The following is a 25,348-nucleotide window of genomic DNA, read 5'->3' on the forward strand; positions in this document are numbered from 1 at the left end:
ACAATGCAAACATCACAATGAAAAATTATTTGCGATACTGTTCAGGGCTACATAATAAAACCCCATTATCACTACAGTAACACTGTATCAATTCTCTGATATTTGCTGCTTGGGGGTCATGCTTTGGGCCAGTGGCTCCGTGGTTTCCAACATGTATAAGCGTAAGCAGTGGGTCAGACATATCCATACCAACAATCTCTCCCCAAGATGCTCTCCTGGGTCCAGAGTCACCCAAAGAATCCTTGTATCATTTTATACCATTTTCCACCTTCCAACTCTGCATTGTTATTAATAACTCCAGTGTGTTGCTCTGCCTTAAACAACAGATTTTTCCCAACTATAGGCCTCCATTCTATGAGCCACGGCTCCAGTGTCTCCAGGCTCTGTTTTGTGTGGACAAGGAACAAAATCTCCTGATGTCATCAGAAATGTCAAGTGGGGCACCTGGCCAGCTCATTCAATAGAATGTGAGATGTCTGACTGCATGGATTGTAAGTTCAAGTCCCACAATGGGGCTTGAGTATAACATAAAAAAAGAAATGAAACATATGAAGTTATGTTTATGCACAACATCCATTGTTTATTCACTCCTCTTCACAGAGTTTTACAGTGATGACACAGTCACCTTACAAAAGATGTTGGACTGAAGTTGTGTCCAATAATAAACCATAAACACAAGAATTGTAAATGGAGTACTGCATGTACTGCATGATTATTATGTAAATCCTCACATAACTGTTATTATAGTGGAGTAGTTTGAATCTATGAAATAATAAAACATGGATCCTGACACAACCTGGATATTATGGGGATGTCTTTGAGCACAGAACTTCCAATTTGACATAATACATTTATCCAGAAATTAACCACAGAATGTCTGCTAAAGTTCCATGGAAAAGGAACAGTATGTAAGATGGCCATTCAAGAAACTGAACAAAATGTTCTCTGGGAAAAATGAAATAAAATGGGGTAAGCGGAAAAGGAAATCTGGTTCAGGTAATACATGTGTTTGGGGCCAAGATAGGAAATTAGTACATTACAACTTTATAGAGATGATGGTTGTTGGAAGGATAATTATATGGAGGGAGGGAAGCACATTTTTTTTCCCTATAAAAATATCTAGATTAAACTGTAGTGGGAAAAATGAAAGCACAAAGATGTATGGCCAATTGTTTAAAAGACATCAGGTGAGTGAGAAACAAAAAGGCAAAAGGTCTACGATAAGGTGGCATGGGTTTTGCCAACTCTAGAGACTTTTCTGTATCACATGAAGATGACAATTCTCATGTTGAAAAGAAAGAGACCTGGAGGTACTCATGTCCATTATGAGGAGGTAAGTGGGATTTTTGACTAAACCTGTAGCAGCTTAGAAGAGTCATGTAGAGGGAAAGTCAAAGAATCCTGTTTATGTGCAGTTTGTGGCAGGAGGATTTCCACAAGGACAAAACAGTTGTTACTCAAGTATGGGAAAAAATGACAATATAGCTATCTCTGTATTTACCTAATGAAACTGTAGTAAAATATTAAGTATTCAATAATTTGAAGAGAGTTAGCTTGACATAATGAATCTTGTTATACTGAGCCCTGTGGCACAAAAATAGAGCAACACCATTTTTAAGATGATAAGAGACACTCAAATATTTGCCACACATTAGACCACAAATCAAGATGTAATACACACACACACTTGTACGAATGTCCGTGCATGTATATGTGTGGTTAGTTGTTAGACTGTTTTTCAATTATAGTACTGGAAAACTGCATATTAATAAATATACAAACAATACCACTTACAATGACTATAAGGACAACCTACATTAAACTCTATTATACAGTCCCGTTGGCAATTTACTAGGTTAAAATGTCAGATTATATTTCATTATTTTACTTTAATCCTAATGTTTTAACTTATGAAAAAAATTCACTGAATAGAGTCAAACAATGTTAGATTGTAACGAGCAATTACCAATGTATGTTCAATGTAATAGTGATAAATTGGGATTAGATTTACCAACACGCAATAGCATGTTCTGCATTACCCATGGTCTATTTTCTTATCTTTCTATCTTCTCTGTAAATTTTCAATAATTCTCTACTTTACCTTTATTTAGGAGGTTTTACACTCAATATCTTCATGTTTCACCTAGGAATCAGAGCACATCTTTTAAAAACAAATTACAGTACTATTTAATGTCTTTACAATAACAAAAGGACATGAAAACAGCACTCTATTTACCTTTAGCTGAATTTTTAAAAATTGGTGATAGGTATTTAAAAACAACTTTTCAAGATACACGTATAGGTCTTAAGTACAAAGACAGTAAAACAGCATGAAGTGAACACATCTCTGTATCTATTTTGTAGTTTTTAAAAAAGCAGATTTTCAGTCCAAAAAACCTCTTTGTTAAGCCTTCCAATTACCACACACCACAGTAAATAATGTAACATTTAACAGCACAGATCACTTTTCAAAGTGCCTCTTTGGCACTTTATAGAAATGGACCCATACAGAATAGAATATTTGACTTCACATTCCAAATGATTTCATGAACTCATTAACGTATGTTATAGGTCATTTACTAACATTAGTTCCATTGTGTGGACTCAACATTTAATAGACTTTCTTTGTGTAAATTATCTAACAATTACTTTGACCTTTCACTCCTGATGCACATGTGGGTGTTTCTCAGTTTGGGGCTATTATGAATAGCCCTGTTATGTAAATGCTAGAATTTGTGCTTTGGTGACACATGCACAAATTTATGTTGGTTACATATCGAATGGTAAATTTCACAGTCATAGGCTTACATCTGTTCAGCGTTCATTCATACTTCCAATACTTTTTAAAATATTTTACCAGTTCTCACAACCATCACCATTTGTATGAGATTCCTTATTTATGCACATTCTTCAAGGTGGGCTCAAGGTAGAACAGTGTTAGTGAAGAAAACTCCCCAGACATTTGTCATCAGTGTGTGGGTGAGAATATAGCACATTTGTCTCAACCCTCTGCTGCGAGGGTTTCACTGAGTGGGTGAATTGTTTGTTGGAAACTTAGAGACATTAGTCTCAATAGTCCTGTATAGGACATTCCTTCTCTGACAGTAGGTAAGGCTGATAAAATGTGACAAATTCAAAATCCTTTTCCAATTACAGTTTATTGGAATTATGTAGGCAATGTACAATGCTCATTCTAGCAGTAAAGACGTAATAGACTTCTGGAATGTCAGAGAAAATGCAAAACTGTGTCAGATTCCACCATTTGGAGTCTCTGACAAAGGCTGGAAGTCTCCCCTGGAAGACTCCATTGGGGTTTCGACTCAGGTTTGGTTTTTTTGTTTGTTTGTTTGTTTGTTTTGTTTTTTAAAGATTTATTTGAGAGAAAGAAAGAGAGAAAGATAAAGCACAAGCAGAGGGTGGGGAGGAGCAAAGGGAGAGGGAGAAGCAGACTCCTGCTGAGCAGGGAATCCAATGCAATGCGGGGCTTGATCCAAGGACCCTGAGATCATGATCTGAGCCAAAGGCAGATGTTTAATTGACTGAGCCACCAGGGCACCCCTGGACTCAGGTTTCACATAACACAGATAAACTGCTTTTGGAAAGCAGCCACTAGCTTACTACTGAACATTTGTCAAAAGTGAAGCATGACCCATTCAGGACTTGTGACTATCTGGTGTAACATTCCCATGTTGATGAGGCAACTTGAACGCTAAAACCAACAAGGCAGAGAGGTCCTAGAAGTCCTGCTGGTCAAACAGAGAAAGTATACTCAAGAATGAATCCTGACTGACATCAACAACATCTCAGCTCTACAGGAATGAGTCATATCTATGGCCTGATGCAAAGCTCCTGGTACCACGAGGACCTCAGTGATCCCAGGTTCCCCTCATTGTCTGACACTGGTCCACTGATGGCTTACCAAAGCTGAAACCTCACGGATTCGCTGGCCTGGATGTTTAGCCTCTATGTCGGACATGCAGAAATGAGAGTGGATATGGTTGTTTTACTCAGTGGTCAGAATCCAGGATCTTGGGCTACTGCCCATGTTGGAGTTACCTGACCTGCCACTTGAAAAACTACAGACTGAGATTAAGGGCACTAATCTTTGTGCAATATGCAGAAACAAGTCACTGGCACTGACATAACTATCTGCATTCATTCATTCAGGAGCCATGGTGGGCGAACGCCTGTTCACTGAAGAAATGGACTATAATCAGGCTGTTGACCAAGCCTAGAATTTTTTTTTAACTTTTTTTTTTTTTATATAAGTAAACTCTACAGTTAATGTGGGACTCAAACTCACAACCCAAGATCAAGACTCACGTGCTCTATCGAGCCAGCCAGGTACACCAAACCTGTTTTATAACTACCACTGCATCATACCATTGTGGGTCTTCTGTTTGACTGACAGAAGGCTGTCATGTTTGGGAGGCCCTCATCTGTTCAAAAAATCCTTTTATTCTCTATCCTAAAGCTTGCTTTCTTCTTACATTTCCTCTGAATTCTGTATCCCATGGCAACACTAGGTTCTACTGCTGTCCTGGGACTGCAACAGTCATGTGAGGAAAAGGGATACAGGAAAAAAGAGATTAATCAGCTGCGTCTAAGAAACAGCAGGTGCCATGTTACTTCACTTTTCTCTTCAGGCAAACCCTCCAGGTTACGACAACAGGAGACAAGGTTACCAGGGTGAAGGCAGAATGCACAGCCATGATGCAGGAGGCTGAGAATAGCTTTTGGGGTGGTATGTTCACAAGATGAAACTGAGAAGCACCAGAATTAGGATACTAAATCACATGACCTGTGACTAGGACAGGAAGACACGTGCATGCGCAATGCCCTCCCTCAACCACATTTCACAGAAAGGTCCCACACGATGTGCAACCAAGCCTTGCATGGAAGGCACCGCCCCAAAGGAGCAATCTGAGACTGGCAAAGGTCAAACTTCTTCAAAGTCAGGACCCAGAAGTTCCGCCACCAAACCCAAGTAATAATCTTCACACGGCGCCAGAACCCACTCTTATCACACGGCGCCAGAACCCACTCTTATACTTCTATTCTTAGCTCATACTGTGTGAAAACAAAATAATCTTCCCACTGCCACTTTAAGAAATGCATGTCTGGGTGTGTGTATTTCATTTCAGGGACTGTGACATTCACCAATAATACACAGTATTCTCTTAGAATCACAGGGACTGCATAGACCCTGCTCACAGAGCTTACATGTACAGTCAGGATATTAAACCTAAAGAAAACTGGTTGTCTTGTGTGAGGATAGCTTCCCTCCTTAAGGCAGGACCTCTCCTCGGGTACCTCTGCTCTTCTCTCGTGTCTTGAGAACTTTGTCCAGAATGAGGAGTTTCTGACCCTATTCTGAAGGGAAAGATGGAAGCTTTTCATTCAGACATTAAGAGAATTTCGATGGTGCTTCTGGAATCGTCTTCCCCTTTCCTCTGACCATCTGCCCACTTCATGCAGGATTAGAGGTGGTTCCAGAACAAAGTAATCCACCAATGCATAATAAAGCAGACACTTGAAACATCCAATCCTGTGGTTCTACTCCTGTGTTTCTGATTCAGTTCTAAGAAGCAGAGTAAGCCGCACATTATGTGGGGTGGAAGCACACGTCATTTCCAGTGTTCTGGAAAATTACCAAGGTGGTGACAAGTTTTAAGAATGATTTTTGGATGTACCTATAATGTCCCTTATTCCCATATGAACATACAGCTGCACCTGAAATTTCTAAAAGCCACAGCATATCATGCTGCCTTTCTGTACTTTTTATTTTGAAGAAATTAGATACACAAAATGTGTAAATACCATATGAAAAAGTCCTTATAAACTTCACCCCTTCATCCAGATTCCTCAGATACTTACATAATATAGCACAGTATATCACGCTGTAACCCAGTAAACAAATTTACATCCAAGATCAGGGAGAAAATATTCCTACCCAAAAGCTGTCATGGTGCTGGAGATTCTTGTGAAGATGATGACTAATAAGTTGGCTACAAACAGGTGCTTGACACTCAGATCTGTAGACCTCAACCTTCACATATGATAAAAAGGAAGATACACAGGTAAAGAAAGAAGAAAGAAACTCCCCAGGATTGTAATCAGCATCTGTGATATGAAGATGACTCCTCCCATCAAAAATCTGGAGGTCATCTGATGCTCGCAATGAATGATGCTCTTCCTTTGGGGGATCCTGCATGGGAACCTAAGTTTCACCTACACTTACCATTTCAACTGGAAACTAGTATTCTTGGGGCACCTGGGTGGCTCAGTGGGTTAAAGCCTCTGCCTTTAGCTCAGGTCATGACCCCAGAGTCCTGGGATCGAGCCCCACATGGGGCTCTCTGCTCAGCAGGGAGCCTGCTTCCCTTTCTCTCTCTCTGCCTACTTCTAATCTCTGTCAAATAAATAAATAAAATCTTTTAAAAAAAGAAAAGAAAACTAGTATTCTTCACTTATGCTTACTTCCCATTAAAACACATTTGCTCTAGGGGCACCTGGTTCAGTGGGTTAAGCATCTGCCTTCAGCTAAGGTTATGATCCTGGAGTCCCAGAATTGAGCCCCACATCAGGCTCCCTGGCCAGCAGGGAGTCTGCTTCTTCCTCTCCCTCTGCTCCTCCCCCTCTTCATGCTCGCTCTCTCTTTCTCTCTTGCAAATAAATAAAATCTTTAAGAAAAAAATATTTAATTTTAGCTTCATTAAGAGCCTTCTGAGAGTTGAATGGGGAATTCTAAAAAACACTCACAATGTAGGAATCTCTGCTGTCAAGGCACTTAAAGTCTTCATTCATCAAAAATCAGGGATGGGACTACTACCACTTTCATTCTAAGGAGGAGACCTTAGGCACACAGGGTTGAGTGATTTCACTAACTTCACTCCTTGTTTAGCAGCAGTCTGGGGACTTAAACTTACTGGGGAGGTAACAAAGCACATGATTAAACCATTATGATATACCGAAAAAGCCGGAAGGCTATGTTCTTACAATAACCTAGATCTAAAAAAAAAAAAAAAAAAATAATCTAGATCTACACTTAGGTGTTTTCATAACTTGTACTCATGTTTTAGATTACTGGTATGTTTATAATTTTGGCTATGACCAGTTTCCATTTATGTGCAAAGATTTCTTTTATATGCCAATACCAATAACGCATAAAGCTTCTGAGACCTTAACAAACTGGATACTCTGATTGCCAACACAATACATCCAGAACCTGCACCATGACCAAGCTGGACTTAAATGACTGCAAGATTCAATCGGTATTAGTATGGTAACAGAGAGTCCTGTGTCTTGATGCCAGAAACAAGATAGAGTGGCACCTGTCATCAGAACTTCCAAGCCACCTCATACGATGCACAAAAGTATGGTAGATAAAATACTAATGTGCAATAACACCAAGGCTGTGGGGTACAAGATCACAGTACAAAAGTTAACTATCTTCCTACATACCAGCAAGGAACAAATGACTTGAAAATTAAAAATAAACCATCATTCACATTAGGACCAAAACAATAAGTTCCATCACAGACACCATTGTGGCAACACATGGAAGGTCTATGATGAAGACATAACATCATTAATAGATTTTCTACCACAGATCCAAATTCAATAATAAAGTAAACCTCATCACAACATCTAAATGAGTAAAATGACTATATAAACTGATGATTAAGTGGGCATTTCCATAGATGCCCCTGCTCCTTTGATACCCATTGTCTTAGGAATTTTAAATCACTTTGACTTCTAATTTTCCTGCAGAGTTTGACATGTGATTTGATTAATCTTCAAGAACTAGACTTAGTTCTCACTAGTAAGAATTCTCTCAAGTACAGTACATTGTACAACTTACTTAAGCAATTCACCACAAGTTGTATTTCTAGGGTTTTCTCCAACATGAACTCTTTGGTGATTCCTGAGGTCAAATCATGGCACGAAGGCCATGCCATTTTTTTGTAAAGTTTCTTTGCAATATGCATTCCCTTATGACTCCAAATATGAGATCATTTAATAAAAGCCTTACTACAGGCTCTACATCTATATCTTCATTCTGTGTATATTCTGGTGTCTACTCAGGCTTGAGTACTGCTTGAAGGCTTTACCACATTCATGACATGTGTAAGGTTTCTCCCCAGTATGAATTCTCTGATGAACTGTAAGGCTTGAATTCTGACTAAAGGCCTTGTCACACACGTTACATTTATATGGTTTCTCTCCAGCATGAATTCTCTTATGTTGAGTAAGATTTGAACTTCCAGAGAAGGCCTTTCCACACTCATTACATTTATAAGGTTTCTCTCCAGTATGAGTTCTCTCATGACCCCAAAGATGTGAACGGGTGATAAATTCCTTACCACACTGATTACATTTGTAAGGTTTCTCTCCAGAATGGATTCTTTTATGTTGAACAAGATTTGAACACTCAGAAAAGGCTTTTCCACACTCATCACATTTGTAAGGCTTCTCTCCTGTATGAATTCGCTCATGTCCCCAAAGGTGTGAACGTATCATAAAATCCTTACCACATACGTTACATTTATATGGTTTCTCTCCAGTATGGATTCTCTGATGCCTTGTGAGGTTTGAGAACCTGTTAAAGACTTTGCCACAATCATTACATTTGTAAGGTTTCTGCTCAGAATGAATTCTTTGATGAGTAGCTAAGGTTGAACAATGGCTAAAAGTCTTCCCACACTCTTTACATTTGTAAGGTTTTTCTCTTTTGGGTGTTTTCTGATGTTGTGTCTGTAATGAAGAATGTGTAAGAACCTTCCCATACTTGTTAGAAATGTTGGTTTTGACACTAGAAGGAATTTTTGGAAGGGGTGAAACTGAGGACTTTTTGGTAGACTTTTCAACTTGGTTACTTTCATGAATTTCCTCTTGGGTTTCAAATCTCTGCAGTTCAGCCAGATGTGAATGAAAGCTTAAACCAAGCCTATTGTCCAAACAGTTCCTATACTTATTTCCTGAAGAGCCTGCCTTGTTTTTCAGTGCGTTATTCGACGTATCATGTTTGTAGTATTGAGATTTACTATTTCTTACAGAAACACTATGCTTTACAGGAAAATCATTACAGAACTTGTGATGTTGTTGGTCTTCTCTACAAGTGAGATTTTTATAATGGGATGTAGTCATTCCTTTGCAATTTTTTTCTTCACATAGCCACTGAGTCTCAAATTTGTTCCCATCTTGCTGAACCCTCAAACCGAAGTCAAAGTCATGACTTATGCGTCTTTTCAAAATCAACGTTTGGAATAATTCTCCATTATTAATGTTGTCTTTTGGTGGTAATTCTTTGTTCATACATCTAGTAGAGATATCTGTAATATATAAATAGTGATAGGCTTCATATTAACTAGAGTACGAAGACAGATATTTTATAAGAAAAGGTATTACACTGGGCACCCAGGTAGCTCAGTCGGTTAGGTGTCTGCCTTCAACTCAGGTTATAATCCCAGCATCCTGGGATCGAGCCCTGAGTCAGGCTCCCTGCTCACTGGGGGGGCCTGCTTTTCCCTCTCCCTCTCTCTCAAATAAACAAATAAAATCACACACAAAAAAGTATTACACCAAAAGCAGAATTCGTAATTACCAGAGTTATCAAGCTTCTCAACCATGGTGTGCAAATGTTTAGAAACACAAAAAACCCACAAGATTTCTCAGTAATGAAAGAGTGATTACAACATAGTTCAAATCATTTTCAGGGAAACCTATTTAAATGCTCTGTGATCAAAAGTTCCAGTGCCCTTGGGACGCCTGGGTGGCTCAGTTGGTTAAGCAGCTGCCTTCGGCTCAGGTCATGATCCCAGTGTCCTGGGATCGAGTCCCACATAGGGCTCCTTGCTCCGCAGGGAGCCTGCTTCTCCCTCTGACTCTGCCTTCCACTCTGTCTGCCTGTGCTCGCTCTCGCTCGCTCTCTCTGACAAATAAATAAAATCTTAAAAAAAAAAAAAAAAAAGTTCCAGTGCCCTGAAATACAGGAATTTTCCATAGCCATCCCAAAGCCTAAAAACCTCACAGGAGGGTTAGAAGTGAATCATACTTGAAAAAAAAAAAAAAATTTAAAGTCAATTCTTGAGGGGCACCTGAGTGGCTCAGTCAGTTAAGTGGCTGCCTTTGGCTCAGGTCATATTCCCAGGGTCCTAGGATCAAGCCCTGAATTGGGTTCCCTGCTTAGCAGAGAGCCTGCTTCTCCCTCTGCTTATGTGCTCTCTCTCTCTCACGCACTCTGCAAACTCTTTTTCTCTCAAATAAATAAAATCTTTTTAAAAAGGGCAAATTCCTTAATACTTACTGTCTACAATATTAAAATAACATTCAAAGATAATAAAATATCCTGAATACTTCTTCCAAAAATATAACCATACCAAACAGGCATACTGCAATATAATAATCAGTGAAACATGGTTATATACCATAATACATGTAGAAATTACATGTTAATCATGTTAAAAAAATGATAAACATGTTAATAACCCCAAGTGAATCCAGAAGTAATTAGTAAGTATGTTCATTTATAAAAATTACACAATGTATACAGACTTCAGAATTCTAAAGGGTTTACCCAAAAGAGAAAAATGGGCTGAATTTCAGGAGAAGCACATGACATCATAAATGGAAAATATGTTGAAATCACCTATTTTGAAACATAGTTCTGACAAATATGTAATATCATAGAGATTAACAACAGGGAACTGTGATGTCAAAATCGCAAAGAAGGAAACACCAGGAGAATACTGCAGGAGATGAACTACCAAAAACGGTCCAAATGAACTTTGTAAAAACCCTGGAAATTAAACACAGGATTCCAGCAACAAGGTACACTCTTCATCAAGAAAAAGGTAGGTGTTTCAACTTGCCCTGAATCTGTGCCCTGCACCTCAGTTAGAAAGTGGCCTTGAAGATGGGAGTCTGCAAGGGGTACAGGCTTCCCATACACAGGGAAGAGATGGGATCTTCAAAGAACTGTGACTGGTTATTTGCTTCTTTAATCTGTCTGCTGGCTCCCTGAAGGACTGGCTCAAAATGCTTGCCTTTCTTTGGCCTACCTCAGATCTCTACCTAGGTGGAGGTGATAACCAGGGGCCTTTGTCACAAACACACACACATACAAACACACATTCATTCATTCAAAGACTTCACTTATTTATTTGACAGAGAGACACGGTGAGAGAGGGAACACAAGCAGGGGGAGTGGAAGAGGGAGAAGCAGGCTTCCCACCAAGCAGGGACCCGAAGAGGGACTGGATCCCAAGACCCTGGGATCATGATCTGAGCCTAAGGCAGAAGCTTAACAATTGAGGCACAGGGGCCCTGTCACAAACATTTAAAGGTTAAGTCTAGTAGCCACTGCCACCTAGGGCAGGGATAACAACTGGGGCAAACAATGGGCAAGTGAAAACCCCAAGGAAAACACAAAGGAGCAAGGTACACTGGGAAATTAGGCTTTGAAAATCCCCCACATATTCCAGGGACCCAAAATGGTTTCAGGCATGCCCAGGACCAGACGCATGAAAAAAGACCTGAGAAGACCCCAAGACTATACCTCCTGCTATCCAGCAGATTCTGAGCAAGCAGAAGTGAAGGACAGGGCGCTGTTCTCTTAAACGTCTACCCTGTGTGCTTCATGCACTCCCCAACACACATACACACACACAAAGGTGGAAAGTTGGTATGTTTTGTGTTTGGTTCCAGCAGTCTAAGAAGTCTGCTGAATCTCTAGCTGACCGAGAAGTGAACCAAAGGCATCAATGGCTACACATAACAAAGAAAATACACCACACAAAATTTATAACAACAATCACAAGAGACATTAAAAAAAAAAAAAAAAAAAAAAAAAAAAAACCTTGGAAGGGAGAATATTATAATTTCCAAAGTTTCAACATATTCAAAATGTCCCATTTTTAACAAGAAGGTACACAGGAGCCAACACAACAATAAAGCAGGACCCATACAGAAAAAGAAATATTAAATAAGTAACAAAACCTAGCCCTAAGGAAGCCCAAGTTTTGGACTTACTAAACCCATGCTTTAAATCAACTATTTAAAAAGCTAAAAGGAATGACCAACAAAGAACTGAAAAGCAATCAGGAAAATGCTGTATAAATAGAGAATATCAAGAAAGAGATAGAAAGTGGAAAAAGAACCTAACCACACTCTGAAGCTGAAATGTAAAATAGCTGACTTGAAAAATCTCACAGAAAGGTTCAATATCAGGTCTAATAAGGTGGAGTAAGACTCAGCAAACTGGTAAGGAAGTCAGTTGAAATTACCATATCTGAAGAGCACAAAGGAAAAGACCAAGTGTAAATGAACAGAGTCTAACAGTCCTGGAAGAGAACACCATGTGGGCCAACACATGAACCACGGGAACCCCAAAAAGAAAGGAGAGAAGGAGGCAGAAGGAATATTGGAAGAAATATGGTAGACAATTTCTTAAATGTTAAGACAAGACTCTACAAATCTAAGAACTCACTGAACATCCAATTTAAGAAAAAAATCCAAGATGCACATGCAACAAATTATGATCAATACATGGAAGAGAAAGATATCAAGAGAGAATGTTGACACCAAGAAGGGAGAAGCATCACGTATAATAGGACACACCATAGCTTTCAGAGCTGACTTTTCAGCCAAACCATGAAATCCAGAGACAATGGGATAAGATACTTAAAGTGTTGACAAAGGAAAACAACAACAACCACCAAAAAACCACAAAAAACTGTTAATCAACTCTATCCCCATAGAACACTGTCCTTTGAAAATAAGGGAGAAATTAAGGCTTCCAAGAGAAACAAAGGGTGAGGAAGTTTCATGTAAATAGAACAGCACTGTAAGAAATGAAAGATGTAGGGGTGCCTGGGTGGCTCAGTGCATTAAGCCTCTGCCTTCAGCTCAGGTCATGATCTCAGGGTCCTGGGATGGAGCCGCCGCATCAGGCTCTCTGCTTAGCAGGGAGCTTGCTTCTCCCCCTTCCCTCTCTCTGCCTGCCTCTCTGCCTACTTACCATCTCTGTATGTCAAATAAATAAATAAAATCTTAAAAAAAAAAAAAAAGAAAGAAAGAAAGAAATGAAAGATATAGAGGTGCCTTGGTGGCTCAGTGGGTTAAGCCTCTCTCTGCTCAGGTTGTGGTCTCAAGGGCCCGGGATCAAGCCCCGTGGCAGGCTCCCTGATCAGTGGGGAGCCTGCTTCCCTTCTCTCTCTGATTGCCTCTCTGCCTATTGTGATCTCTTTCAAATAAATAAATAAATAAAATTTTAAAAAAAATAAAAGAAATGAAAGATAGAACATGTCTTAATTTACTCTCAGAGGCCAACTTTAATCTTTATACCCCAAGGATTATTTAAAGAGAGACGGAGTAAGTCGTAAAGGGAAAGAGTAGAGGGAGAGGCACAGAGAAACCTTTTTTTTTTTTTTTTAAGATTTTATTTATTTAGTTGACAGACAGAGACAGTAAGAGAGGGAACATAAGGTAGGGGCAGTGGGAGAGGGAGAAGCAGGCTCCCCGCTGAGCAGGGAATCCAATGCAGGACTCGATCCTAGGACCCTGGAATCCTGACCTGAGCTGAAGGCAGACACTTAATGACTGAGCTACCCAGGCGTCCAAGGCACAGAGAATGTTAAGCAGACTCCATACTGAAAGTGAGTCCAACATGGTGCTTATCTCATGATCCTGAGATCAGGACCTGAGCTGAAACAGAGTTGGAACCTTAACTGACTACGCCCCCTTGGTGCCTCCGAGGCCAACATTATTCCGATACCAACCCGAAGACATCACAAGAAAACTTCAAAATAGTATCCCCCTTATTAATACAGATGTAAAAGTCTTCAACAAAACACCAGCCAACTGAATAGAAAGTATTATTAAAATTACACAACAAAGAAGCACCTAGGGGGACGCCTGGGTGGCTCAGTTGGTTGGACGACTGCCTTCGGCTCAGGTCATGATCCTGGAGTCCCGGGATCGAGTCCCACATCGGGCTCCCAGCTCCATGGGGAGTCTGCTTCTCCATCTGACCTTCTCCTCGCTCATGCTCTCTCTCACTGTCTCTCTATCAAATAAATAAATAAATAAAATCTTAAAAAAAAAAAAAAAAAAGAGGCACGTAGGTGGCTCAGGGGGGTGAGTGTCTGCCTTTGGCTTGGGTAGAGGTCTTGAGGTCCTGTGACAGAGCCCCATGTTGGGCTCCCTGCTTAGCCGGGAATCTGCTTCTCCTTTTTCCTTTGCTCTCCCTCCACCCACCTCCTGCTCTCTGTCTCTCTCAAATAAATACATAAAATCTTAAAAAAAAAAAAAAGAAAGAAAGAAAAAAATTACACAACACAAATAAGAGGGACTTGTTCCAAGAATTCAACAGTGGAAGGTTCAACATATAACATCAATAAACATAGTATCTATTAATGGTAAGACAAAAAGGAAAAAAAAAAAAAAACCCTACACAATGATCTCATTGTATGCAGAATATTTGAAAAATTCTAAAATTCTTATGAGAAAAACACTCAGCAGATTCAGAAGAGAAAGGACTTTACTCAACCTCTTGAAGATTATTTATGAAAACCTATAGCTAATGTCCTAGATGAAACAGTAAAAATTTCCCCCTGAGAAAAGAAATAAGACATGGATATCCATTTTCACTGATGCTATCTAACATTATTCTGCAAATTCTAACCAGAGCAATAAAACAAGAAAAAGGAGGAAAAAAAAGTACAGATATTGGAGAGCAAAAAGAAAATTATCTCCATGTGAAGACGTCATAGATCTCCATAATACAGAATTCCCTGAACTATCCCCTGAAAGACATAAACACACAAACACATACAACCTTTTAATGTTACAGTGATGTCAGAAAAGTTACAGGATACTCAGCTGTGCTTTATGTACTATAATGAACTTCCTGAAAAGGGAGTTATAGAAACGATTCCATGTATAATGAACCATTCAAAGAATAAAATGCCATAAAATCAATTTAAACAGGGGTGTGAAAGACCTGTAAGGCTAAGAATTGTAGAACACTGCTGAGAGAAAGTAAACATGTTTACATAAATGGAAAAGACATAGCATACAATGCATTGGAAAATTTCATATTTTTAAAAATGGTAATATTGACCAAAGTGGTCTAGAGATTCCACATAGACAAAAACCATTTTTATCAAAGTAGAAAAAACATGGTATTCTATAAAATAGATAATCAGAGACAAACACAGCCTGGTGGTTTCCAGGGGATGGGGATGTGGAGAAACTGATGAATGGGTAAAGGACAGTAATCTGGAGTGATGGGAATGTTGTACAATTAGACAGAAGTGGTTCAAGTAGACAGAAGTGGTATTAAAAAACTGACATATTCTGATGTTAATATGTTAAAAATTTTGAAGCTATCTGGAAATAACAGTTTCTCTTAGACTGGCTTCCTCTAATTACCTGAAATTCTATCACTGCATCTCTCAACATAGTTTCACACATGAAACAGAAATGAGGTGACAGGCGTTACTGCCATATGTAGTTATAAACATACAGTTATCATGAATGAATAAAAATTAATGTCCAGTTGCCCAGAATTAATGAATCCTGACTTCACAGAGATTATCGGAAGACTATATATAACCTTAAGGGTCATATGACTGAGAGCAAGGAATAACTTCTAAGGCAGCATTATCAGTAGCATTTGAGGACAGAAAGTCTATTTGCCAGTGCCAGAAGATGCATGTGCAGAGGTGATCACCATAAGAAACAGTGATACCCAGAAAATTACAGAACACTCTAAAATGTAACAGCCTTCATGGGTTACAAATAAAAGGTTTTCCAGAATTTTACAAATTTGGTGGAAAACTCTGTCAAAAGTCATAGTGATGAAAAAGTACATGAAATGTAAGATCCATATGTTTCTATAAAATAAACTTAGAATTTTAGGTATTAGTTCAGCGTACCTAAGAGTTACATGGTGAATACAGACACAGAAATGATTTAACATGAAGCATCTGAACTGACTTTAAAACACCTCTACAAAATTCATGTGAAACCTAACAAGTTACATTTAGAAAATTTAGGATATACTACCGAAAAACCAAAATACCTTATAAAACGAACAATGAATGAATTTCTTTGTATTTCTGAGGTGAACAGAGACACTTCATAATAAGAGCATAGTCTCAAGATATCCAATATGCCCAATTTTAAAAACCCAAATTCATTCAAATGAAAAAGGCTCTTTGTCATCAAGCAGGTACTAACTCAAGCAAAAACAGATATAGAAAGGATAACTATGATTATATTTTCACCAAATTCCAGAGGTCATATAGATTTTTGGACAAAGCCCACTCCTTCATATCCATCAGAACTGTAAATAAGTGTTCTCCATCCAGAATGTTCGTTCACCCAGTAAAACTCCTCATGGGAGAGCTCACAAGTTGTCCGGCACCTAAAGGCTGGGTTATCACAGCAGAAAATGAGGATAAAATTCCAGACGCCAAGGAACTCTATTTCAAAACCAAGAAAATTTCAGAGGCAAAACCAAACAAACGTAGGAGACCAGGAAATCAGCCACAGTCAAGGGCTTCCCACAATCCAAGACTAAGGAGATGCTGCATGAGCAAGACACACAAAAGGCAGGAAATTAAGGAAGCGGGTGTGATTTTGTGGAATGCTCAAACACGACCTGGTGTCTGCTTACAGATTCCAGGCTGAGGGCCCAGAGCCTGAGATACAGTCCCCTTGAAGGACTGGGAATCAAAGGCTTTCCCTGCCCTCTCTCTACAGAGCACTGCCGAACAGCAATGCTAAAACACCCCATCTACTCCCGGTACACATGCCCCTGCAGGGCAAAAGTGGAAAGGAGGATACGGAGGATATGGTGGAGGCACGAACAGCCAGAGGGCTTTGGACAGCCCATGCTTCTGCCTGGAGTCCCACAGGCAAAAGAGCAGCCGACGTTCCCACCGTGACGGGTCACTCAGCACATGAAACGGGATGCAAGCCAGACAGGGCCTGCAGTCAGGACGGGGGGGCAGCGGGGAAAGCCCTACATCAGATCTGTGTGGACTGAGCAGGGAAGGAGAGGCTAAGGAAGGAAGAAAGCCCCTTACAAAGAGCCCTTCCTGTGCTCCCCAAGGTTGAACCAGTAAAGGGCTCTAAAAGACAGAGAATAGCATGTCTGGGTCATATTAAAGACTCTGCCCTTGTCGCTGACCAGAGCAGCAGAACCATCAACAGTGGAAACATACACATATGAAGAAGAGGACAAGAAAAGAGGGAGAACAAGCTCCTTTGAGAGCCCAAGAGAAATCGATTTTCCTTTCCCACCCCCTCTCCCACGTGGGGACAATGTCCCAAATGACATTTCTGGAAGTCACCTCCTCTCTGCATCTGCCCCTTACTTGTGTTCACATCGCTGACTTCTTCCCTCTTGCCTGGGTTTTGGGGCTAGTTTTGCCCCACTCCTGGCATTCCAGGGCTCTCCCCTGCTACACAGGGAGGTAACTTTCAGCTCAGAAAGAGATTCCTGCTGACACAAAAACTGGGAGATGATATCCTGGGATTTTCCTAGCCCTTTGTCAGCTGGGACCAAGGACGTTCATTATAGGCAGGTCTAGAAAAACATTTCACAACTTTGTTTACGGACACACCTCTTCCTAATGCTTAAATGTCTGACACGCAAATATCCAGCTTTCTTCCCTGAATGACCAAATCAAGATTACAGGTGTAAAACCAGGCAATGTGATAGTTTTTAAAAATTTCTGACATAAGGTCTTGTTCTTCCTCCAGTTCTAGCACCACCACAAACCTGTACGATCATCTGGGTGTAAAATCCAGACACCACACTGTGAAGCTTTTCAATTCTGAATCAGCAGGGCTTCAATCTCAGGCAAGTAGGGAAAGGGCGCCCAAGAAACTTCCAAGAGAAACACAAAGATATACTAGGGCAGTTCCCAACCTCCAGAGGGAAACTATCCTTACCCAGGGAGACCAGGTTCCTGTAGTTCTCCACCATCACGTCCCTGTACAAGGCCCTCTGGGCAGGGTCCAGGCACTCCCACTCCTCCCGAGAGAATTCGATGGCCACATCCCTGAAGGTCAACCGTTCCTGAAATAAAAGCACATTTCACCAAGAGGCCATTAGGAAACTACTTATTTCATAAAAATGAGGGGAGGAGAGAGGTATAAGGGTCCATTAGAGATGACTGCTTCAAGCTTTGCGCAGTGGCAGTATCATGGCCAATGAGGTTTATTTGAGGCGCGATTATTGCTAATTGAAAAATGACTGCTTCAATAGGTCCACAAAAGATCATTTTAAGCAAGTCATATATCCCTGATTTTGATTTGTTACACTTTCCCATCATAGGATTTCCTTCAGCTAAACTGAGGATTTTAGAATATTGTGCCAGATAAAACACACAAATGCAAACACATCAACAAATGGTAAATTATATGCAAGTTCTAGATAGTATGTACTACGCACAAAATGACAGCTGATTTCTAAATGAGCAATAGCCTAAGTAGAGTGTTCAGGGTTCACAAAGTCTACAGTAGTGTCAGTGAAAGGTAGAAACTGCAAAATGGGAATCTCATTAACAATAAAAGCATCTGAAGTTCTGAACACTTCCCGTATGGTACGCATTACTCTAATGCTTTATAAGTGTTAACTTGTATAAGGACACTGCATCCCGTTAAATTAGTATTTGTCCCCATCTTACATAGGACCCAACTCTGGCACAAGTACTCTAACGAACACACTCTGGTCAAACAGAGATAGTAAGTAGCAGGGCCCGCACTTGAACCAAGAGGTCAGGCTTCAGGATGGAACACATATCCATCCCACGCAGTGAATGAAGTAATGCATACGACAGTAAAATCCACTGACAGAAGGTTTGCTAATAGAGAAAATCTGAAACAAGTTCAAGGCTGGAACATAACACATGCAAGCACACCGTATTCTTACAGCTATTATCTCACGTCTGTGTTGGTGTAGAAATAAATTTAAGGCCATGGAAAACATGTCAGACATAAAATGATGTCTTTTTTACATACCATGGGCTAGTATTCACACACAGGTGTGGACACAAAATGCACACATTGAAAATAACTGAAATCAAAATACTAGTCTCTAAATGACATCTATTTTTGCATAAATCATCATTATCAATTTTTTTTAAAAGATTTTATTTATTTATTTGACAGAGATCACAAGTAGGCAGAGAGGCAGGCAGAGAGAGAGAGGAGGAAGCAGGCTCCCTGCTGAGCAGAGAGCCCGATGCGGGACTCGATCCCAGAACCCTGAGATCATGACCTGAGCCGAAGGCAGCGGCTTAACCCACTGAGCCACCCAGGCGCCCCATCATTATAATTTTTTATTCATGTGTATTTCTGGAACACTAAACATGCACAAACTGTATTAGATGTAAATGAAATTATCAATGTCATTCTATCCAGTTTGCTTACAAAAACAACCCTATAAGAATATATATATATTTTTTAAGTAATCCCTACTCCCAACATGGGGCTCAAACTCACAACTTCTAGATCAAGGGTCCAATGATCTACCCACTGAGCCAGTCATGCACCTCTGCAAGGTTTTTTTAAAAACAGTAACAAGTACTTTTGATCTCCGTTAAATACGTATAGGGAAATAGAATAGCTGGAATCTGCATGCAGACAGGGACTGATGGAAGTCCCTGGGCTGAGCATGAGCCAACCTGGCACGAGGGACCCTTCCAAGTGTGATGAGCTTGGTCACATGGAGGTGAGGACACAGAGCACAGAACAAGGAACAGAGACAGGACTTTACCTGAGAAAGAGTCATTCCTGACTCCTGGGCTTTCTTCTTCTCCCTCTTCTGGGCTTCTCTCCCAGGCAAGATGGGTCTTGAGACGTCAATCCTGAGCATCAAATGTATGCTGTTTAGAACTGAGTCAACATTCACCTGCCTGTGCCACACCCCCCCACACGGGAAGATCTCCCCATGTGGGACACAGCCCTCTGCTGCCCACGGGCACAGTGCGGATTCGGGGACAGTAAGCTGCTACATGGAGACCAGTACATGAGTGTTCTGACCTCTTCCTGCAGAACTTGCTCCCCTCCTGGTGAAGCACACACAGAAGCTGCAGCAGAGGGGATCCGGGCTGCACTGAGCCTCCCTTCAAGTCACAGACCTGCCCTGATAACAGCCTATGCAGAGAACAGCCCCCTCACCTCTCTCCAGATTAGGGGCTGCTTCCAGTCCTTATCAATGGAGGAGCTGGCCTGGGGTTCAATGCTGGATATAGATCAGAATCATCTGGGGCCCTTTCAACACCACTGAGGCTGAGCCCCATTACACAAGAAATCTCTGGGGACTGGGACCATGAGGAATCCACAAAATGCCTCAGCAATCCCATGGGCAGTCAGGGTGGAACATGACTCAGAAGAGCCCAGCAGCCTACCCACCCCTGTGGCTCTGCTCTCTTGTGGGACCATCCCCCATAACCAGACGGTAGAAGAGGAAGTAGCCGAGATCCACACAGAGAGGCATAACAGGCCAGTGCGGGTGGGGGGAGGCTGGAATGGGGCACGGCAGTGTCAGAGATGGCCCCACGAGAAGGTGATATGGCAACAAACACCTGGGGAAGGAAGTCCACCACCAGCATTTGAAGAGTCAGAGAATCCTAGACAGGGACGACCCTTGGAAAGCCCTGAGGCAGTCCTGACCCTGGCCCCAAGAACAGCAGGACAATGATGACCCTGGTCCCGAGAACAGCAAAGAAATCTGTGGGCCTCAATCCTAGTGGGAGGAGAGGATAAGTAGGGGATCAGGTCACAGAAGTAGATTAGGAATGTCTGGCGTGGTCTTCAAACACTCTTCTCCTTCATTTCAAGTGAATTTTGGAAAACACGTAGTCTTTCACCCAGATCACTGTGTTTTGTTTTGTTTTTAATTCTATCATAAATGAAAACACATACAAAGAATATGCTGTGTCTTTTAAAAACATGCCAGGATGGTCACCTAAACCCCAGGAAGGACAGTACTTCTCTTAACTGGGAGGTGGAGGACTGTAGGAAACACAACTGGGGAAGTTTAGGAAGTCATGTTTGGAAACTGTAAGGTGGAGATGACTGTTAGATGTCCCAGCAGAGATGCAGAGGAAATAGCTGAACAATACATTCTGGCACTCGGAATGGAGGTCTGAGATGGTGTGTGAACCTAGGAAACCTCAGGGTATTTAAACCCTGAGATGCAGGGACATGGAAAGTCACTGGGTGTAAACAGAGAAAAGAAGAGGTCCTAGACTAGCCAATGGGGTACTCCTCCAATCAGAAAGCAGAGAATTGAGCAAAAATCAGCAGAGGAAACTGAAGTTAACAAGTGCAGAGAAGAAAACTGAAAACACACACACAGATAATAGATAAAATATGTCAATTCTGTAATGTCTGGAAAGCCATGAAAAAAAATGTCTTCAAAGGAAAAATGAGTGGTCACTGTTCAACTTGTTGCTTTCAGACAGATGAAGAGAGTCAATTACCCAGTACATTTAGAAAATTGGAGGTCATTACTGCCTCTGACAAGGGGATGGAATGGTAAATGAGAAAGTCTGTTTTAAGGTCAAGTGTCAAATGGAAGCAAGACTGCAGAGTACAGACAAGTTTTCAGTGTTTTGCATAGAAGAGTTCAATGCATCTTTTCACTATTGTAAGTAATGCTATGAACACAGAGTACAAACACTTGTTCTGGTCCCCGTTTTCAACTTCTTTGTGTATATACACAGAAGTAAGTTTGGCAGACTATATAGTAATTCTATGCTTTATATTTTAAAACTAACTCATGATGCTAATAAGTATAAAATGCGCCAGCCTTATAAGCAGTAATTCTTTCTCACCTGTTCAAACAAGCAAATTTAACATTAAGTACATTGTGGAGACACAGGTCACTGTAACACAACGGAATCGGCCATGTCCCATTTAGCACCACTCATCCAGATCTCGGTTCTCCTTCTTTCTCCCTCCCAAGGATTTCTATTAATCTGTTCGTGTGTTTCTCTTTCCTGAGTCTCTCCACTGTTTCTCCTTTCCTGTGATTCCCCTGGCTCCGCCCGGTTTTCTCCCCTTTTCTCTTTCGCTACACCTACACCTTCCAGAAGACTCTTGAAACCTATTTCACCTTCCCTTACTCTTTCGTCCCAACCTTTCGGACTGTCCCTACCTCCATAGATGTTGGCCTCTCTCTCCCCTCACCCGTGTCCTCTCTGCTCCCCAGTTCCATTCCCTCTTTCCTGTCACACCCTCTGGCTAAGCTCTCACACTGATGTTTCTCTCTGGGTGGTCATCCCTACCGCCTCTCTGTCCCAGCTTCGTCTACTCAAAACCACCTTCTCCTTCCCACTGTCTGCGTGAAGTGCGTCGCCCTTGTCACCCCACTTCTGTTAACCGAGGGCCCTCTTATTCGGCTCCCCTTCTTCCGGAGCGCCTCCCTTTCCTCCACATTTCGCTCGTTTCTTTTCTCCGCTGGCGACTTGCCCTTCCGCTCTTAGGGCCTCGTTGCAAGTCCCTCCCGCATCCTCCTCATCTCGCCGTCTATTACGGACCCTCTCACTGCTCTTTCTCCGGCTCCCCCCCCCCGCCCCCATCCCTCATTTGCCGCAGTCACGGCCTCCACAAGGCCCCCATCCTCGCGTGAGGGAGGGGACCTGCTCCGTCACTCCCCGCGATCTTCCGTCCTAATCCCACTCCTGAAAGCATGCACTGAAGAAGGTGCCCTTCCTGGGCCTCGGTCCCCTCACTGCACGCGGGGTTGCATGGGGACTTCTCAGGAGGTCGGCGCGGTCTGCGCAGAACCAGGGCCAGGGAGAGACTCCGCGCGTCTGTGGGCCGAGCCGGGCCAGGCTGCGGCGCGAGGTGCACACGCCCATCTCCCTGGACTCCCACGGCGCGGGTGCGAGCGGTGCCCGGGACGGCGTGAAGCACGCTGACATTGCGGCAGGCGGCGGCGGGCGGGTGGGGGCGACAGGCGGGGACCGACTCGGACGATGGGAACCGAAAGGCCCCGGGACCCCCCGGGCCGGCAGCGCCGCCCTCTGGATTCTGTGCGTCTCCGCGACACGCTACTTACCGCGGTGGGAGGCGCGGGTGAAGGGACTCGAATGTGCGTAGACACCCCACACCTCAGCGGTGTATGCCTGGGGACTGAGGTTCTGACGCAGAAATGAGCAAGTTAAAAGCCCTCAGGAGCCGATTTGACCTTCTCTCCGGTCAGCCGCTTCCGGGTCGGCAAACAGGTGCGCGTGCGCGCCGGCGCACCGGCGAGACTGTGAGGGGCGCTTCCGGTAATGAGTCGGATGCGAAGGGCTGCCAGGCCGGGGTGCTCGCCGCCTATGGGAGGGCCTGAGTGGGGCGCCTCCGGCTGTCCGGGGAAGCCCGTACTGGCCGGGCCTTCGTCCTGAATTCGGCGGGCGGGATGGGGTTTAGTTTCGGAGAAGCATTTCCGGCAATGAGAGGGAAACGGAGATGATCTTTGGGTCCAGGGCGGGGGCAGGGCCGAATGGGTCGGAAACGGCATAGAGCTTCCGGCAACGGGCGCGCGGGAAGGGTCGCCATGTCTGCGCCGTCGGAGTCGAGGCCATTACCGTTCGGCGGGCCCTGGCTAGGGCGTGGACCGGGAGATTCCGGCGTTCAGGGAGCCCAAACGACCAGGGTCTGGAGCCTGGGAACACAACCGGGACCTCATGCGGGATCTGGATGGAGCCTGGTTTTCTCTGCCTCTGCTCCCACTACGTGGTTTCGGAATTTTCATCCCTGCCAATTTCTGCCGCGTCCTGTGGAGCAGGACTACTGCCTGCCCATTTAAGTTGATGTTTTCAAAAGTTTGAGGTAAAGGATGGAGTTTTGTGGGCCCTTTGTGTTGAACGCTAACGTGGTTACATTCTATTAAGGTGAAAGTGGCGTTCCTGAAAAATCATTTTGACGACAAGGAGCAAATCTTGGCAAGGATGTGGAGAAAAAGGAATCCTCCTGCACTGTGTGCAGGAATTCAAACTGATGTGGATATTGTGGAAGACAGTATGGAGGTTCCTCAAGTAAAAGTAGAACTAACTTCCAAACAGTAATGGAACTACTTCGTATTTACCCAAAAAATATAAAAAACACTAATTCAAGAGGATATATGCACCCCTATGTTTACTGTAGCGTTATTTATAATAACCAAATTATGAAGCAGTGAAGTATCAGTTGATAGAGGAATGGATAAAGGAGATGAGTGTGTGTGTGTGTGTGTACACATACATACACAACCACAATTGAGTGTTTCTCAGCCATTAAACAGCAATTAAACATCGAATTCTCTCGATGGCCACATCCCTGAAGGTCAACCGTTCCTGAAGTGAAAGTATATTTCACCAAGAGGCCATCAGAGAAGGATTTTTATTTCACAAAAATCAGAGAAGGAAAGAGGAAGTGCAGTCAGTGAGAATTGAATAACCAGATAAATACATTAAAGATCATTTTGAGCAAGTCCTATATTCCCAGTATTGATTTGTTACACTTTTCTACCAGGGAATTTCCATCAGCTAAACTACCGAATTTTATAATACTATGCCAGATAAAATACACAAGTGAAAAAATTCAACAAATGGTAGACTATATGTAAGTTCTAAATATTGTGTTGTATACACCGCTGTATGATAGCTAATTTCTGCATGAGCTCGGCCATGAACAATGTCTTCCCGGATGACCAAATGCACAGAAGTGTCAATGAAAGGTGAAAACTGGAAAAATGGAAAGCTGATGATAACTGAACCGACTAAAAGTTTTGTACACTCCCCATATGGTTAGTATTACCCTCATGCTTTACAAGTGTTAACGTGTTTAAAAACATAGTATCCCATTAAGTTAGTATTTGTTTCCCTCTTACACAAGACCCAACTCTGTTACGCTCTAAGGAATGTGCCTCTGGTCAGACAGGTAATACTCAGCACAGCCTCCACCTCAACCAAATGGTCAGACTTTAGGATAGACCCCGTAACAACCAGACAGTAAAGTAATGGATACAAGAGTAAAAATCTGTTGACAGAGGGTTTGCTAATGGAGAAAACCTGAAACAAGTTCAAGGCTGAAACATAAGCCTGGATAAAAGATTACTATAGAAACATGCACACACACATGCATAAACATACAGTTAGTGCTCTTACTCGTAGCTTATTCGTGTAGTGGTGTAGAAAAAATTTTAGGCCATGAAAAATATTTTAAACATACTTTCAAAGTTAAAATAAAAGGTATTTATGACATGACAACTTTTTTACACACTACAGACTCCTGCCCATAAATGTGTGCACATGAAAACACACACACTGAAAGTAACTGAAATCAAAGTTGG

At 42.1% G+C, this 25,348-nt stretch overlaps 1 protein-coding gene and 1 long non-coding RNA gene across 2 annotated transcripts in view; one reads left to right on the forward strand and one right to left on the reverse strand.

Annotated features, from left to right (window-relative positions):
* The window catches only part of LOC309852832, a 642,903-nt gene that overhangs the window by 29,049 nt on the left and 588,506 nt on the right, over window positions 1-25,348 (forward strand). The gene's annotated exons all lie outside the window — the stretch shown is intronic.
* On the reverse strand, window positions 555-23,457 carry LOC309852763 (zinc finger protein 677-like). Its single transcript, XM_082710003.1, has 4 exons — window positions 23,090-23,457; window positions 19,796-19,886; window positions 17,968-18,094; window positions 555-9,335 (listed from the first exon to the last, which is right to left on the reverse strand). Exons 2-4 carry the CDS (start codon window positions 19,808-19,810, stop codon window positions 8,050-8,052), a joined length of 1,428 nt encoding a protein of 475 aa, XP_082566129.1. The 5' UTR covers window positions 19,811-19,886; window positions 23,090-23,457; the 3' UTR covers window positions 555-8,049.

The sequence above is a fragment of the Mustela nivalis genome, assembly GCF_964662115.1.
Source record: "Mustela nivalis genome assembly, chromosome: 18".
Lineage (NCBI taxonomy): Eukaryota > Metazoa > Chordata > Mammalia > Carnivora > Mustelidae > Mustela > Mustela nivalis.

Bases quoted from the DNA above. Each gene is read 5' to 3' on its own strand.
- LOC309852763 (XM_082710003.1), bottom strand. The intron at 9,336-17,967 runs GTAAGGATAGTT...TATATATTACAG, and splicing joins CAGGAACCTGGTCTCCCTGG to ATATCTCTACTAGATGTATG.